We start from the raw sequence: 14,398 nt of genomic DNA on the forward strand, positions 1-14,398 counted from the left end.
GCAGCCAGAAAGAGAGCTTCCCTTTTAGGCACTGCACTGCTTTGTGGGTAGTGTGAGTGCCTGTAACAAACAGTCCCGCTCTCCCTCGCGCCCCTGTGCGTGTCCCTGGTGGCGTGCATTCCACGCTTGCATGAGCCACGTCATCTAAAGCACTGCTGCTAACGCCACTTTGAACAAGCTTCCCTGTGAGAGGAAGAGCGACTCGGGCTTCGTTTTGCCTTGACTTTTCCTCTCCCAGAGCTCTCCCTCCTGTATTACGCAGATCTGAGTTTCTGACCTCCATCATTTAACTGCTCTCTAAGGAGCTTCTTCCAGCATGTCTAGGTCTGCAGGTGACACGTTCCCTCAGTTTTTGTTTCCCGAGAACATCTGCTTTTCCTCACTTTTGAAGAACAGCTTCACAGGGCATAGACTTCTACGTTGATGGGTTTTTCTCTCAACACTCTACCGGTCTCTTCCTGCCGGCGTGGTTTCGGAGAAGTCTGAGGTCAGTCTTACCTTTGTTCCTCTGCGAACCCAGTGCTGCCTCTGGCTTCCTCCAGGGCTGTCTCCTTCTTTGGTTGGCTGTAGTTTGCGTCTGGGACGCCCAGTGTCATCCTTTGCCGTCCATCCTGGTCGGTGTCCTCTGAGCTCCCTGGGTCTGTGGTCTGGCCTGACACCAGCGTCATGCACGACTGCTCCAGACGCTTCTCCTGCCCCTTCTCTCCCTTCCGGCATCCCCGTCACGCCCGCCGTCCCTTTCACGGCTGCTCCCTGGCCCTTGCATGTTCTGTCCTGTTTTCATCAGCCGTTTCCTGTTCCTCTTCTGTTTGGAGCTTGCTGTTGGTGTATCTTCGAGCTCAGACTCTTCCCTCAGCTGTGTCAAGGCTGCTGATAAGCCCAGCAGAAGCTCCCTTGGTTTCTGTTGCAGTGGTTTTGGCCTCTGGCGTTTCCCTCTGTTCTTCCTCACAGTTTCCATCTCTCTGTTGACAGTGCCCATCTGTTTTTACATGCTGTCTCCTTTTCCATTAGAGCCTCAGCATGTTCAGTTCAGCTCAGTCCAGGCGCTCAGTCATGTCCGACTCTTTGCGACCCCATGAATCGCGCAGCACCCCAGGCCTCCCTGTCCATCACCAACTCCCGGAGTTCACCCAGAGTCATGTCCATCGAGTTGGTGATGCCATCCAGCCATCTCATCCTCTGTCGTCCCCTTCTCCTCCTGCCCCCAACCCCTCCCAGCATCAGGGTCTTTTCCAGTGAGTCAGTTCTTCACATGAGGTGGCCAAAAGTATTGGAGTTTCAGCTTTAGCATCAGTCCTTCCAATGAACACCCAGGACTGATCTCCTTTAGGATGGACTGGTTGGACCTCCTTGCAGTCCAAGGGACTCTCAAGAGTCTTAGCATAGTACCCATAGTTATTTTAAACTCCAGTCGGATAATTCCAACATCCTCGCCATGTCTGGCCCTGGCGCTTGTTCTGTCTCTTCACACTATTTTTTTTCCTGTTAGCATGCCGTGCGACTGTCCCTTGATAGAAGGCATGCTGGGCCAGGCCTTTGGTGGCGAGGCGCGGAGGCGCGTGGGCCGGGGGCCAGGCCTTTGGTGGCGAGGCGCGGAGGCGCGTGGGCCTGGGTGAGATCTCGGTCCTTGTGTGTCTGTGCTTCTGGACTGTGACCGTCCCTGGTGCGTCTCGGCTTCACCCCTGAGCTCTCAGGGAGACGGGGTGGCGGGCGTAGGCTGGCTCTGGCGTTCTCCCCTCACCGGTGGTGAGGCTCAGGTGGGCGCCAGCACGCGGGGCTCTGGTTGCCTAGTTCCCCCTGAGGGCAGGTCTTGCTGGCCAGCTCACCGTGGTTCCTTTCCCCTCCCCTACTGGAGGCCCAAGGCAATTTTTCTCGGCTGTTTTCTGGGGAACCTGGTCGAGCGCCTGGAGGAGAACCTCACAAGGCTGAGGGCCTGTGACCTATCCGTGGAGTTTTCACCTCTCAGACTTGTTCCTTCAGCCTCCACACTTGGGGCCCATGGAGGTTTCCCTCTGTGGGTTCGTTACTGCACCCCCACCTCTCCACGGGGAGAGGCGAGCACGTCTCTCGTGGGTCTGAGAGCCGTTGACAGGAGAAGGCAATGGCACCCCACTCCAGTACTCTCGCCTGGAAAATCCCGTGGACGGAGGAGCCTGGTGGGCTGCAGTCCATGGAGTCGCTGGGAGTCGGACACGACTGAGCGACTTCACTTTCACTTTTCACTTTCATGCATTGGAGAGGGGAATGGCGACCCACTCCAGTGTTCTTGCCTGGAGAATCCCGGGGACGGGGGAGCCTGGGGGCTGCCGTCTCTGGGGTCGCACAGAGTTGGACACGACTGAAGCGACTCAGCAGCAGCAGCAGCAGTTGTTAGGAGGAGTGGAGTCTTCCCAGCTCCCTCCTAGCTAGACCGGAAGCAGCGTGTCTCCTGTTCCTGGCTGCGGGTCAGGGTCTGCGTGAGTCCACGTGCTGCTGGCGGCGCTTTCTCTTCAGTCTCTCTGGAAAAACAAAAAAACACCGCACAGGACAGAGCAGAGGAGAGCAGGGCGGGCCGCCTCCCGCAGAGCTGGGGAGCTCACACAGCCCTCTGCCCCCACTGCGCCCCCGCCCCCCTGCGCAGTCCCGTTTAGCAAGGCTTCGGTATTTCCTCCCGAAAAGACACAGGCTGCTTTTAAACACAAGGCAGTGTCCTGTCCCCGCCCCCAGATGCAACAACAATTCTTCAGTCTTTTCCTGTCCAGGTTGCTCCTGAAGGTGCCGAGTGGTGGGGGCTGGTGGGCTCTCAGGCCTCTTCCCTAAAGCCCCTGTCGTCCTTTATCCAGAGACTTGGTCGTCCTCGTGTCTGACAGCTGGGCTGGCCCCCGCCCCCCATGGTGGGGGAACCGGGGCGCAGGTCTCGCTCTTGGTCAGAAGGCACGTGGCATCCATCTTTCTCTGTGGGTGTCGGCTGGCAGCCCCAAAGCCCGGGCTTGGACTCCCGCCACCTTGGCTTTGCAGGGCTGGAACTAGTGATGTAGGTACCGTACCTGTCCTCTTCCCAGGCGGTGCTAGTGGTGAAGAGCCCGCCTGCCCATTCAGGAGACAGAAGAGACGCAGCTTCAGTCCCCAGGTCGGGAAGGCCTCCTGGGGGAGGGCGTGGCACCCCACTCCAGTATTCTTGCCTGGAGACCCCCACGGACAGAGGAGCCTGGCGGGCTATGGTCCATAGGGCTGCAGAGAGTCGCACACAACTGAAGGGACTTCGCACGCACGCACGCCTCTTCAGAGGTGACTAGTGAGTTTTCTTGACGTTTCTGTTCCATTGTGGCTGTGAACTGTAAACACAGCTGGTGTTTCCACGCCCTTGGAACTCACTTTGCGGGTTTTTCTCCTCACAAGACCCTGGGTGTGCTCCTGGGTGTGCTGTGACGAGCCCCTCGCGCAGCTAGCAGGGAAAGGGCGCCCGACCGGGACGCTTGCCCGCCAGGCCTGCGCCCCGCAGCCAGCCAGCCGCCCCCTCGCGCGGCTTCGCAACGTGGCGGGCGCGTCTGCGTTCTGCTCTCGCACTGATTCCGTCTGTCCTGTGCCAACGGTTCCAGCTTGTTGCCACCCTCTAGGCCTGTCTCCACGGGTGGTCCTCCGAGGGCTGGCGATACCCTGAGGCTGTGTGCCTGCCTGGGGGGCCATGTGTGGCCTCCTCATAAGCTTGTCTCTCTGCGCTCCCTGTCCTGACCCTGGGTTTCCGTTTTTAGGACCCTTCGCTGTTGGATGGCCGGGTGGCGCTGCTCCATGTCCCAGGGGGCACGGTGGTGTTGAAGCAGGGAGACCAGGTGAGGGAAGGCGGAGTCTGCAAGAGCGGCCCACCCAGGACCCAGACCACCCAGACCACCCAGGACCCAGACCACCCAGACCCAGCACTGGCGCTGGCACTGGGCAGACTCAGAGCAGGCAGCCTCCGTGTGGCCCTCTGGACCCAGTGGACACACGGCGTGCGTCCGCTGTCGCGGAGCGCGGAGGGGCTCTTGCCCTCAGGCCTGTGCAGCCGTCTGCAGGCCTACTGAGGGTCAGTGAGCCCGCCCTCTTCCTGGGGTGGCTTTGTCCAGCCCAGTATGGGCGTGTCCGTCTGCACACCACGTTGCTGTTACCAGTCTCACTCAGGAAGTCAGGCACAGGAGGAAGCACTGTGTGTGCCCAGTCCTCAAACCTGACATAGATGGAAAATAACTTTGTTTCTCATGAATGAGCATGGGGCTTCCCAGGTGAGGCTAGTGGCCGGGCCAGCACAGCAGATGCAGGAGACCTGGGTTCAGTGCCCGGGCCGGGGAGATCCCCTGGCACAGGAAGTGGCCACCATGCCAGTGTTCTTGCCTGGAAAACCCTATGGACAGAGGAGCCTGGCGGGCTACAGTCCATGGGGCTGCGAAGCGTCGGGCACGACTGAGCCACCACAGATGCGTGTAGTTTCTGACCTCTAGAGCCCTGCTCTGCTGGGTGGCAGAGGCCGTCTCTCCGGCCTCCCGTGGTGAGGCCCTGTGCCGGCTGGGAGCAGGAGCCCTTCGTCTGCTGGTCGCGCAGCAGTGGTGAGGAAGGCCTTCCCTGCTGTGCGAGCCGCTGGCCTGGGTCCCCTTCCTGGGCGGGCTTTCCCTGGAGCACGGCCCCCCAGGCCAGCGCGGAGGAGGTAGACCACCTCGCAGCCCTGCTGGGTCGAGGGCAAGGAGAGCCAGCCTGGTGGGGACCCTCCCAGGCCTCTTCCCCTCCCCTCTGTCCTTTCTCTAATTCTCTGGGGACAAGACAGGGGAAAGGCCTGTCCTTTTCCTGAGGGAGGCGGGCTGCTGGCTGGCCCCCGGCCATCAGGCCCTGTGGGAAAGCCTGTCCTGGGCCTGCCACAGCACCCAGTACCCTCGAGAGGCTACGCTGGAGCAGGGGCCGCCTCCGCCTGCCCCCAGCTCCTAGAGCCCTGCAGGGCCTGGCACAGCCTGCTTTTCACTTTTTCCATTTCTGACACACTGATCCTTTTCTGCTCAGACCAGGGAGGGGGTCCCACGGGGTGGGGTGAACAGATGAGGCAGGTCCTGACGGGTTGCATCAGGCTGGTTCCGCAGGCCCATCTGCGGATGCTGGGCCCTGAGAATTTGTGCTGTGTGCCGGGGGGGTGGGGGTGGGGTGGGGGGTGGAGGGTGGGGGAGGCTGTTCCGCAGGCGGCAGCCGCTTTCAGGGCCAAGCTCGTGTCTCCGCCTTGCGCGGTGCCGAGCTGCTGGTGTGTTTGTGCGAAACAACTCGAAGTGTAGGTGCCTCCGGGGCTGGGCGGCTGCCGTGGGCCAGAGGCGCAGAGTGGGCTCGTGCCCTGTGGCTGGTGACGAGTGGCAGGACACTCCCAGCGAGTCTGGGCCGGGGCCAGTTGCCGGAGCCGTGCAGGCGAGGGCAGCGTGGCGGCCTGCCCACTGCTGGCCCGGGCTCGGGCGCTCTGCCAGCTCCACCAGCGTCTGCGTTTCGTCAGGACACGAGCATCCTCTTCGTGGTCTCGGGGCTGCTGCACGTGTACCAGCGGAAGATTGACAGCGAGGAGGACACGTTCCTGTTCATGGCACGGCCTGGCGAGATGGTGGGCCAGCTGGCGGTGCTCACGGGCGAGCCCCTCATCTTCACCATCAAGGCCAACCGGGACTGCAGCTTCCTGTCCATCTCCAAGGCGCACTTCTACGAGTGAGTGCCCCGCTGGCCACGCCTCCGCGTGGCTCCCTCGTGGCCCTCGAGCGTGTCTGTAGTGTGCGTGCACGCCTCCGCATGGGCCCTCGTGGTCCTCGAGCGTGTGGCCCTCGAGCGTGTCAGTAGTGTGCGTGCATGCCTCCGCGTGGGCCCTCGTGGTCCTCGAGCGTGTGGCCCTCGAGCATGTCTGTAGTGTGCGTGCACGCCTCCGCGTGGGCCCTCGTGGTCCTCGAGCGTGTGGCCCTCGAGCGTGTCTGTAGTGTGAGTGCACGCCTCCGTGTGGGCCCTCGTGGTCCTCGAGCGTGTGGCCCTCGAGCGTGTCTGTAGTGTGCGTGCACGCCTCCGCGTGGGCCCTTGTGGCCCTCGAGCGTGTGGCCCTTGAGCGTGTCTGTAGTGTGCGTGCACGCCTCCGCATGGGCCCTCGTGGCCCTCGAGCGTGTCTGTAGTGTGCGTGCACGCCTCCGCGTGGGCCCTCGTGGTCCTCGAGCGTGTGGCCCTCGAGCGTGTCTGTAGTGTGCGTGCACGCCTCCGCGTGGGCCCTCGTGGCCCTCGAGCATGTGGCCCTCGAGCGTGTCTGTAGTGTGCGTGCACGCCTCCGCGTGGGCCCTCGTGGTCCTCGAGCGTGTCTGTAGTGTGCGTGCACGCCTCCGCGTGGGCCCTCGTGGCCCTCGAGCGTGTCTGTAGTGTGCGTGCACGCCTCCGCGTGGGCCCTCGTGGCCCTCGAGCGTGTGGCCCTCGAGCGTGTGGCCCTCGAGCGTGTCTGTAGTGTGCGTGCACGCCTCCGCGTGGGCCCTCATGGCCCTCGAGCGTGTCTGTAGTGTGCGTGCACGCCTCCGCGTGGGCCCTCGTGGCCCTCGAGCGTGTGGCCCTCGAGCGTGTCTGTAGTGTGCGTGCACGCCTCCGCGTGGGCCCTCGTGGTCCTCGAGCGTGTGGCCCTCGAGCGTGTCTGTAGTGTGCGTGCACGCCTCCGCGTGGGCCCAGGGCCTGCTTGTGATGTTGTCTGTGCCATGTGCCTGTGTGTCCTTATGTGTCTGTGTGTGTCCATGTGAGCGTCCACGTGTGTGCATTCACAGTGGTGCCTTGGCTGATGTCGCGAGGGACCTTGTGCACTAGTCCCTTCCCTCTGAATGTGAGGCTGGTGTCAGCTGCTGTCCTGACATCCCCTGGGGTCCTCGGGAGCTCCCACATGCCACCCGAAGCAGAACGTTCCGTTTCCCTGACCTGTCTCAGAGACTGGTGACCTCATCTGCCCATTGCTTGGCGGAGTCTCAAGCCCCCCAGGCCAGCATGCTCTGTGGCCCAGTGCAGCCAGGAGCTGAGCACGCCCCTGGCTCTGCCCTCCAGAGGCCACCACACCATAGCGGGTACCTGCGTGGCTCCACACCCCCAGCCTGGTTCACAGTGACATCAGGAGACAGTGGCTGACGCTTCTGCTGGACCCAGTGGCTTTCTGGGCTCCAAGCCTCCACAGTCTCTGCCACTGACCCCTCAGCCACACCCTCCCCGTGCACCCTCACTGCTCTAGTCTTCTGGCACACCCTGGGGGGCTGGGGTTTTGACCCACTGCGAGCACTGGGCCCTTACACGTGGCATGTGCCCCCAGGACACTGTGGGCGGTGACGACTACTGTGGAGGGGTTCCGACAGCTCTCCCAGGGTCGCTGGCCACTGGGCGTACCCAGGGGGCTGGGGAGCAGGTAGCTGACCAGGGTCTGCGCTCTGGCTTCACCCTTGGCTCAGTGGGCATTGTGATAAGTGGGGACTGGGGGCACCCGCGGCCTGGAGTGACGGGGTGGAGGCCGGCGGGGCCAGCCGGGGAGCTGGGGCAGGGGATGACTCCAGGGTGCCCGCAGCATCATGCGGAGGCAGCCGGCCGTGGTCCTGAGTGTGGCGCACACCGTGGTGAGGCGGGTGTCCTCCTTCGTGCGGCAGATCGACTTCGCCCTGGACTGGATGGAGGTGGAGGCCGGCCGCGCCATATACAGGTGAGGCCCGCCTCCTGGCCACACCGTGTACAGGTGAGGCCCGCCTCCTGGCCACACCGGGTACTGGCGAGGCCCGCCTTCCCGGCGGGCGCAGAGAAGGGCCGCTCTGCTCTGCCTCGGGGGTGACAGAGGCAGAGGCCTCGGGGCTGCTTCCTGACTTCCATGCCCACACTGCCCTCAGGCGCGTGCCCCCTCTTCACCGGCACAGTCTTCTGCAGGGCCCAGCAGAGCCGCGTGGAGACAGCGTCCGTGGAGATGTTTGTGTGCCAGGTGTGGGCTCAGATGGGCAGCCTCAGGCCCGTGTCCTAATGGCTGAATTCAGGCGTCCACGCTTGCTGGGTCAGACCCGGCTTCAGTTCAGTTCAGCCGCTCGGTCCTGTCTCTTTGCGACCCTATGAATCACAGCACGCCAGGCATCCCTGTCCATCACCAACACCAACTCCCGGAGTTCACTCAGACTCACGTCCATCGAGTCGGTGATGCCATCCAGCCATCTCATCCTCTGTCGTCCCCTTCTCCTGCCCCCAATCCCTCCCAGCATCAGGGTCTTTCCCAATGAGTCAGCTCAGACCAGGCTTAGAGCTACCAGTCTTGATGGTAAACTAAGATCATTATTTAAAGTCGTTTATTTAAAAATCACAATAAACCCTTTACATGTTAGTATACATATTTTTAAATGGAAAATAACGATTTTCCAAAACAAAAAAATGTAGTGAGAAGAATAGATTCCTTTTTCTGTTTTGCTAAGTTTCCTTGGTGGCTCAGACGGTAAAAGCAGCGTCTGCCTGCAATGCGGGAGACCCAGGTTCTGTTCCTGGGTCAGGAAGATCCCCTGGAGAAGGAAATGGCAATCCACTCCAGCACTCTTGCCTGGAAAATCCCATGGACAGAGGAGCCTGATAGGCTACAGTCCATCGGGTCCCAAAGAGTCGGACACGACTGAGCGACTTCACTTCACGTTTCTGTTTCGCTGCCTCTGGTGGCCAAGGGTCAGCCAGGTCCCCCGCCCGCCCCCACAGCCTCTGTCCCGCAGGCAGGGGGACAAGTCCGACTGCACCTACATCGTGCTCAGCGGCCGCCTGCGCGCTGTGATCCAGAAGGACGACGGCAAGAAGCGCCTGGCGGGCGAGTACGGCCGTGGAGACCTCGTGGGCGTGGTAGGGCCGCCCCGCCGTCCTCGCCTCGCCTCGCCCCGCCCTCCCCTCCCCTCCCCGCCCTCCCCTCCCCTCCCCGCCCTCCCCTCCCCTCCCCGCCCTCCCCTCCCCTCCCCGCCCTCCCCTCCCCTCTGCTCCCCTCCCCTCCGCTCCCCTCCTCGCCCCTCCCCTCCCCTCCTCGCTTCTCCCCTCCCGTCCCCCCTCCCCACACCGTGCCCTGCTCCTGCCCCTCCCCGCCCCTTCCCTCCCCTCCTCTTCTTTTCCCTCCCCCTTTCCTTTCCTGCTCACACTCCTCCCCCTCCCCACCCCTCCCCCTCGCACACACCGCCCCCTCCTCGCCCACATATGGCCCCTTCCTGCCCCTCCTCCCTTCCCGCCCCTTCCCGCCCCACCCACGCCCCGCTCCTCCCTTCCTTGCTCCTCCCCCTGCGCCCCGCGCCCATCCCTCACACCCTCTCTCTGCCCGCCTCGGGCGCCCATCTGGGCAGAGGGGCAGGCAGCAGAATACACAGGAGTGGCCTCCCACCGGCCGCCATCCAGGAGAGCAGGCCTAGGGTGGGTTCGGCAGCCACCTTGCGGACGGTGGTCCCTCTGAGGCCCCGAGGCCCTCGCGGGGAGGGTGAGGCCCTGGCCTATGCGGGCTGCTGGTGGCAGGCCTACAGCTCTCGCTGATACTGCCTTCCCCAGCGCAGGGTGCCGGGTGAGCCCCGTTTCCTCCTGCTCTGGAGGGGCCCTGGGACCCTGCTCTCAGGCCTGCCTCCGGGCCTTGGGGTCAGCCTGTGGCCATAGCACCAGCTCCCGTCCCCAGGTGGAGACGCTCACCCGCCAGGCCAGGGCAACCACAGTGCATGCTATTCGGGACTCAGAGCTGGCCAAGCTTCCTGAAGGGGCCCTGAACTCCATCAAGCGCCAGTACCCGCAGGTGAGGGCTGTGCAGTTGTGAAGTCAGAATGCCAAAACCCGGTCAAGACCAAGACTGCTCCCATCAGGCAGGCTGCCGGAGGGGGGCCTGCCCCCGCTTCCCCAGACAGCCGTCCCAGCCGGCTTCAGGGCAGGACCGCAGTGCCTGGCAGTCAGCCGGGAGGCAGAACGAGGGCAGCCTGCCCTGCTTCTGGTTCCTGATGTCACTTCCCTGCTTCTGAGTCATGAGAGTGCAGACAGGGGAGTGGAGAGCCTGCGCCTTCTTAGCGCTTTGGAGGGAGAGGCAGGGCTGCTGCTGGAGGGTCACAGGCGTGGCCTCTCTGAAGGCTCAGGCCTGATCCATCCCCGTGAGCCCATGTGTGAGCAAATGAAGCAGCCCCCAGGTGATTTATGAAGCTACTGTGACTTTAATATCAAAACATGATAAAAATAACACAGAAAACGGATCATTTCTTTTAGTACCGTAGTTAGAGCAGGTCAACTATTAATGCGATAAATATGTGATGGGGTAAGCTGACAACAGCATCTCTCTCCAAAACTGACTCTGCACGGCGCGCATGAGCCACGAAGGCAGGTCTCCTGCGCGGTACCTCCTCTGCCACCTTGCCAACTGCAGCAGTTAAAACCTTCAGCTGACTTTATCCTCACGCAAAAGCGCTTAGAAGTGAATTATACATACTTTGACATTTCAACTTTATTTACTTGAGTCTGCAACTCAAAAAAATTAGAATTAATATAACCAAAATAGCATTATTATATTTAAAAGGTAATTCTTCGTGGATATCAGGTAATACCAGCCCATGTCTGGCCAGAGCCGGCATTCAGCACCACACAATGCCCCTTGGCTCTGGGGAGGCCCCTTGTGGTCTGCCTTTGGGGATTGTGGCTTCCCCATTTGTCCTGTTTCCTGCCTGAGGAAGACAGGGGCAGCCAGCCCTGGCAAGGTTGCAGGCCACGTGCCTGCCCACCCGCCTGTGACCAGACAGCGGCTGTGTCACCATTTGCTGCCTGGAGCAGTTTACAGCCGAGGCAGTTTTGAAACCGTGGGTCTAAAGTGCTTGGCTTTGTGGTTTACAGTGTGTGGTTGAAGCCTCTGTTCTTTCTCTGCCCCCAGGTTGTGACTCGACTGATTCGCCTCTTGGGTGAGAAGATCTTGGGTAGCCTCCAGCAGGGAGCTGCGGCAGGTGCGTGCCCAGGCCTGGCACCTGGGAGCCCCGCCCTCCCCGCCTGGAGCCCCTGCCTACCTTGAAACTCCCCCTCACGCAGTGTTAGTTAGAACTTTTGTTTTCAGCTGTCAGACAGGATGTTTGAAACTATTCCCTCATCCTGGTGTTCCAGGCTTCCTCCTGGTGTCCTCTCCTTTCTGTGTAAAGAGTTCCTTTAATAATGGTTCTTAAATTCTCTGAATTTTCCTACATCAAAGGATGTCTTTAAATTGCCTTCGTTCTGAAGAATACAGGTTGCTGGATGTGCTATTCTGTCTTAACAGCCCTTTTATTTCAGCACTTGGAACATTCGCCACTTCCCTCTGGCCTCCGTTATGTCTAAAGAGAAACCCAGACTTCAACTTGCTCTCAAGTAGGCGTGGTTGTTTCTGTCTGACTGTGTTCAAGATTTCCCCTCATCTTCAGTGTTTAGAAATTTGATTCTGGAACGTTTGGGCATGAATTCCTTTGAGTTTATCTTGTTTGGGGGTTTGCTCATCTTCTTGAATCTGCAGGTTTATTTTATATACATATGTATGTATGTGTGTTCCTGCCACGTTTGGGAAGGTCTCACCCTTTATTTCTTCAAATGCTCTCTCAGCCCTGTATTCTTTCTTTTCTGGAAACTCCGAGATGCAGATGTTAGACACCCTGTTATCATCCCCAAAGTCTCTGGGGCGTCGCTTGTGTTTTAACGGTTTTTCTCGTCCAGACCAAGTGGCTTCTTTCGATCTGCCTTCAAGGCCTTCGACTCTCTCCTCTGTCTTCTTGACTCTGCTCCTAACCCCACCCAGAGAGGCTTCTGTTTCAGTTGCTGTATTTCTACATTTGCTTCAAGACTACCCCATGGCTGCGTCTGGCCAGCTGTGAGCCCCTGTTTCGATGCCTTGTCGAGGGCCTCCAGAGTCTGTGCCCTGTTGCCGTCTTTGTCTTCTCCTGTTTAAGTTGTGTCTTCCTGGCTCTTGGTATGCCTGGTCATTTTGGATTGCATCCCGTATTTCGGGTATTATGGTGATCTGGTTCCCATTTAAATCTCTTACTCTTGCAGACTCTCAGTGTGCTTGTATTCAGGGCACGTCCTGGCCCTCCTCCCGGCTGTGTCTGAGTGCTGACCTAGTTCCCCAGGCCTCTGCCTCGCTGCACTGGCCTGCTGCGCTTGTATGCTCCCCCGAGCCAGCGTGAAGGCTGGCGGGTGCACCGCTGCCTTCTGCTCTCAGAGCCTCTGCCGTGCGCGTCTGGCCAGTCTCCCAGGTGGGCTCCTTGGGGGTGAGCCCAGGACCTCGCCCAGGGCTTAGAGGGCTCCGTTCTCCATGTCCCCTCTCTGGGCAGGCTGCTGCTTCTGCTTGCTAGTGCTGGCCTTGGAGAGTTGGGGCTCCACCCTCTGTGTCTAGAGCCCAGGCAGGGTTTGCTTAGGGCAGAGAGCCCTGGAAGGTCTCCTGGGAGGCAGCCCCACTGGGGAGGGGGAGAAGGTCTCGTGTGGCGGTGGCTGGGTCAGGGCGTGACACTGCCACTCTACCCCTAGTGGGGTGGTCCTCCCACGAGCTGAGGTCCCTGGCCAGTTTGCCCTCCTCTCAACGCTCCTCTGGGCCTTCTAAGAGCTGCGTCCAGGGGCTTCTCGTAGCTGGTGGCCACGGGTAGGTGGGATGTGCTGGCTCCATCCCCTTGGCCAGAACCAGAGCATCTCGCAGCTTCTTAAAAGCTATCAGGAGCTGGTGATAAATTCCCCCTCTGGGCCTATTGCAGATGGAAGGTTCTGATGTCACAGGTCACTGGGAAAGAGAGAGAGGAAGGGACTCCCCACAGAGAAGCTTCAGGAAAGCCAGGGACGGGCTCTCTGCTGCCTTGCGTGCAGCCAGCAGTGGACTCACAGCCCTCCCTCCTCTTTCCCTGTCCCACATTAGCTCTTGGGAGCCCTATCTCTGCCTCCTGAGCCTCCGCGCTGGCTTCTGGGTCATGCCTTGTGGGGGACCCACCCTCCTCCCTAGGGCCAAGACCAGCAGTCAGAAATGGACAGAACTGGGCCTTCCTGCATGGCCATGCCCTGCCTGGTGAGGTCTGTGTGGGAGCTGGGCTATGGCAGTGGCCGGGCAGGGGAGCCAGGAGGAGAGCCCTCAGCGTGCCCAGGCCCCAGAAGGCTGGAGCCTGGCTGGGGTGTGGCTGGCAGGAAGGGGGAGGCTGCCCCCTCAGCCACCTCCAGGAAAGCAGGAGGTGCCGCCAACCAAGAAGGGACTACTTGGTGATTGGAAATAAGCTTCAGCCAGGGATGCGCTGGTGGAGGGTAGTGACCTCGTGGACATACATGCCTGCAGGTCCATCGCTGCTGCTGTGGGGCCTCCTGGCCTCACGACTAGAGAATGGGGAGCCTGTGGTCCTGAGGACCCAGCCCTGACCTCCGGTGGGCGGTTCTGTGCCTCACCCCTGGGTCTGGAAGCCTGTGCAGACGAAGCAGTAGGAAAGGGTCGTCATCTGAAACTCAGGCCGTCACTGTCTCTGGAGGAGGTGGTGGGAGAACTCCAGGAGAGGGTGCGGCCAGAGGACGGGTCCTCCCCTGGCCCACCCTCCACCCCTTTGCATTTTCTCTGGGCCCCACAGTCTTCTCTGAGTCTGTTCCTGTGTGCCCTTCAGGGGGCCAGTCCTGAGGTGTATGAGACGCAAGGGCGCCGCGGTGCGGTTCGCTTTTGGCAGGAAGGCCAGGGCTCTAGTTGTGGAGACCAGGGCAGACCCGGGTGCCCGAGTCCCCAGCCAGGCTGCTGGGGCCACACCATCACCTGGAAACACTCAGGGGCACTGAGGCTGTCCCGGCGGCAGCCGGCTCCTCAGGCTAGCGCGCACCCCTGTGCTCTGCAGGTCACCAGTTTGGGTTCCACACTGTGGGCAGCAAGTGGGACTCGGGGAACCCTGCCAGCAACCTTTCCACAGTGGCCGTCCTGCCGGTGTCGGAGGACGTGCCCCTCACTGCCTTCACCCTGGAGCTCAGGCATGCCCTCAGCGCTATCGGTAAGCCCTGCCCGAGGCCACCTGAGGTCCCCTGGGCCCCTCCTCCTCTTGCCTCTCAGTCCTTCCCGGTTCTCCCGAAAGAGCGCTCAGCGTTGCCCGCAAGGCTGATAACCCTGGGTGGGGCTGGGGGGTGGGCGCTGGGGAGGGGCCCGTCGCAGTGAGACAGAGCCTCCGGACAGTCGTGATGGGGAGGCCCGACGCCGCAGGAGCTGGTACGAGTCGCACTGCACTCCTCCCAGCTGGCCCCGCAGAAGCCCGCCTTGGGGTGGGTGCCTACCGCTGCCCCGCCGCTTGGAGAGCACACTGCAGTGGCTGGGGGTGACTGACAAGGCGGGGCACCCTCAGTTAGGGTCCGGCAGCTTTCATCTTGCTTCCAAGCTCCTGACAGCTGGGGAGTTTGGGCCTCAAGAACAAGAAACTGAAACCCTGGAGAATTCTTAGGAATTCTCCAA

General features: G+C 61.2%; 1 protein-coding gene across 4 annotated transcripts in view; it reads left to right on the forward strand.

Moving 5' to 3' along the window:
• Positions 1-14,398, forward strand: part of PNPLA7 (patatin like phospholipase domain containing 7) — an 84,608-nt gene that overhangs the window by 47,248 nt on the left and 22,962 nt on the right. For 3 of the 4 annotated variants that reach the window (XR_001918899.1, XR_001918900.1, XM_018056207.1), the window contains exons 16-22: positions 3,732-3,809; positions 5,477-5,682; positions 7,538-7,669; positions 8,703-8,826; positions 9,632-9,745; positions 10,859-10,928; positions 13,797-13,946. Coding sequence is in view for 2 of the 4 variants with exons in the window: in XM_018056207.1 (XP_017911696.1) it covers positions 3,732-3,809; positions 5,477-5,682; positions 7,538-7,669; positions 8,703-8,826; positions 9,632-9,745; positions 10,859-10,928; positions 13,797-13,946 (874 nt within the window). In the remaining 2 variants the exon portion in view is untranslated. The remainder of the gene's footprint in view (positions 1-3,731; positions 3,810-5,476; positions 5,683-7,537; positions 7,670-8,702; positions 8,827-9,631; positions 9,746-10,858; positions 10,929-13,796; positions 13,947-14,398) is intronic. The other variant, XM_018056209.1, reaches the window with a different exon arrangement.

This window comes from Capra hircus, chromosome 11 (assembly GCF_001704415.2).
Source record: "Capra hircus breed San Clemente chromosome 11, ASM170441v1, whole genome shotgun sequence".
In the NCBI taxonomy this organism is placed as follows: Eukaryota; Metazoa; Chordata; class Mammalia; order Artiodactyla; family Bovidae; genus Capra; species Capra hircus.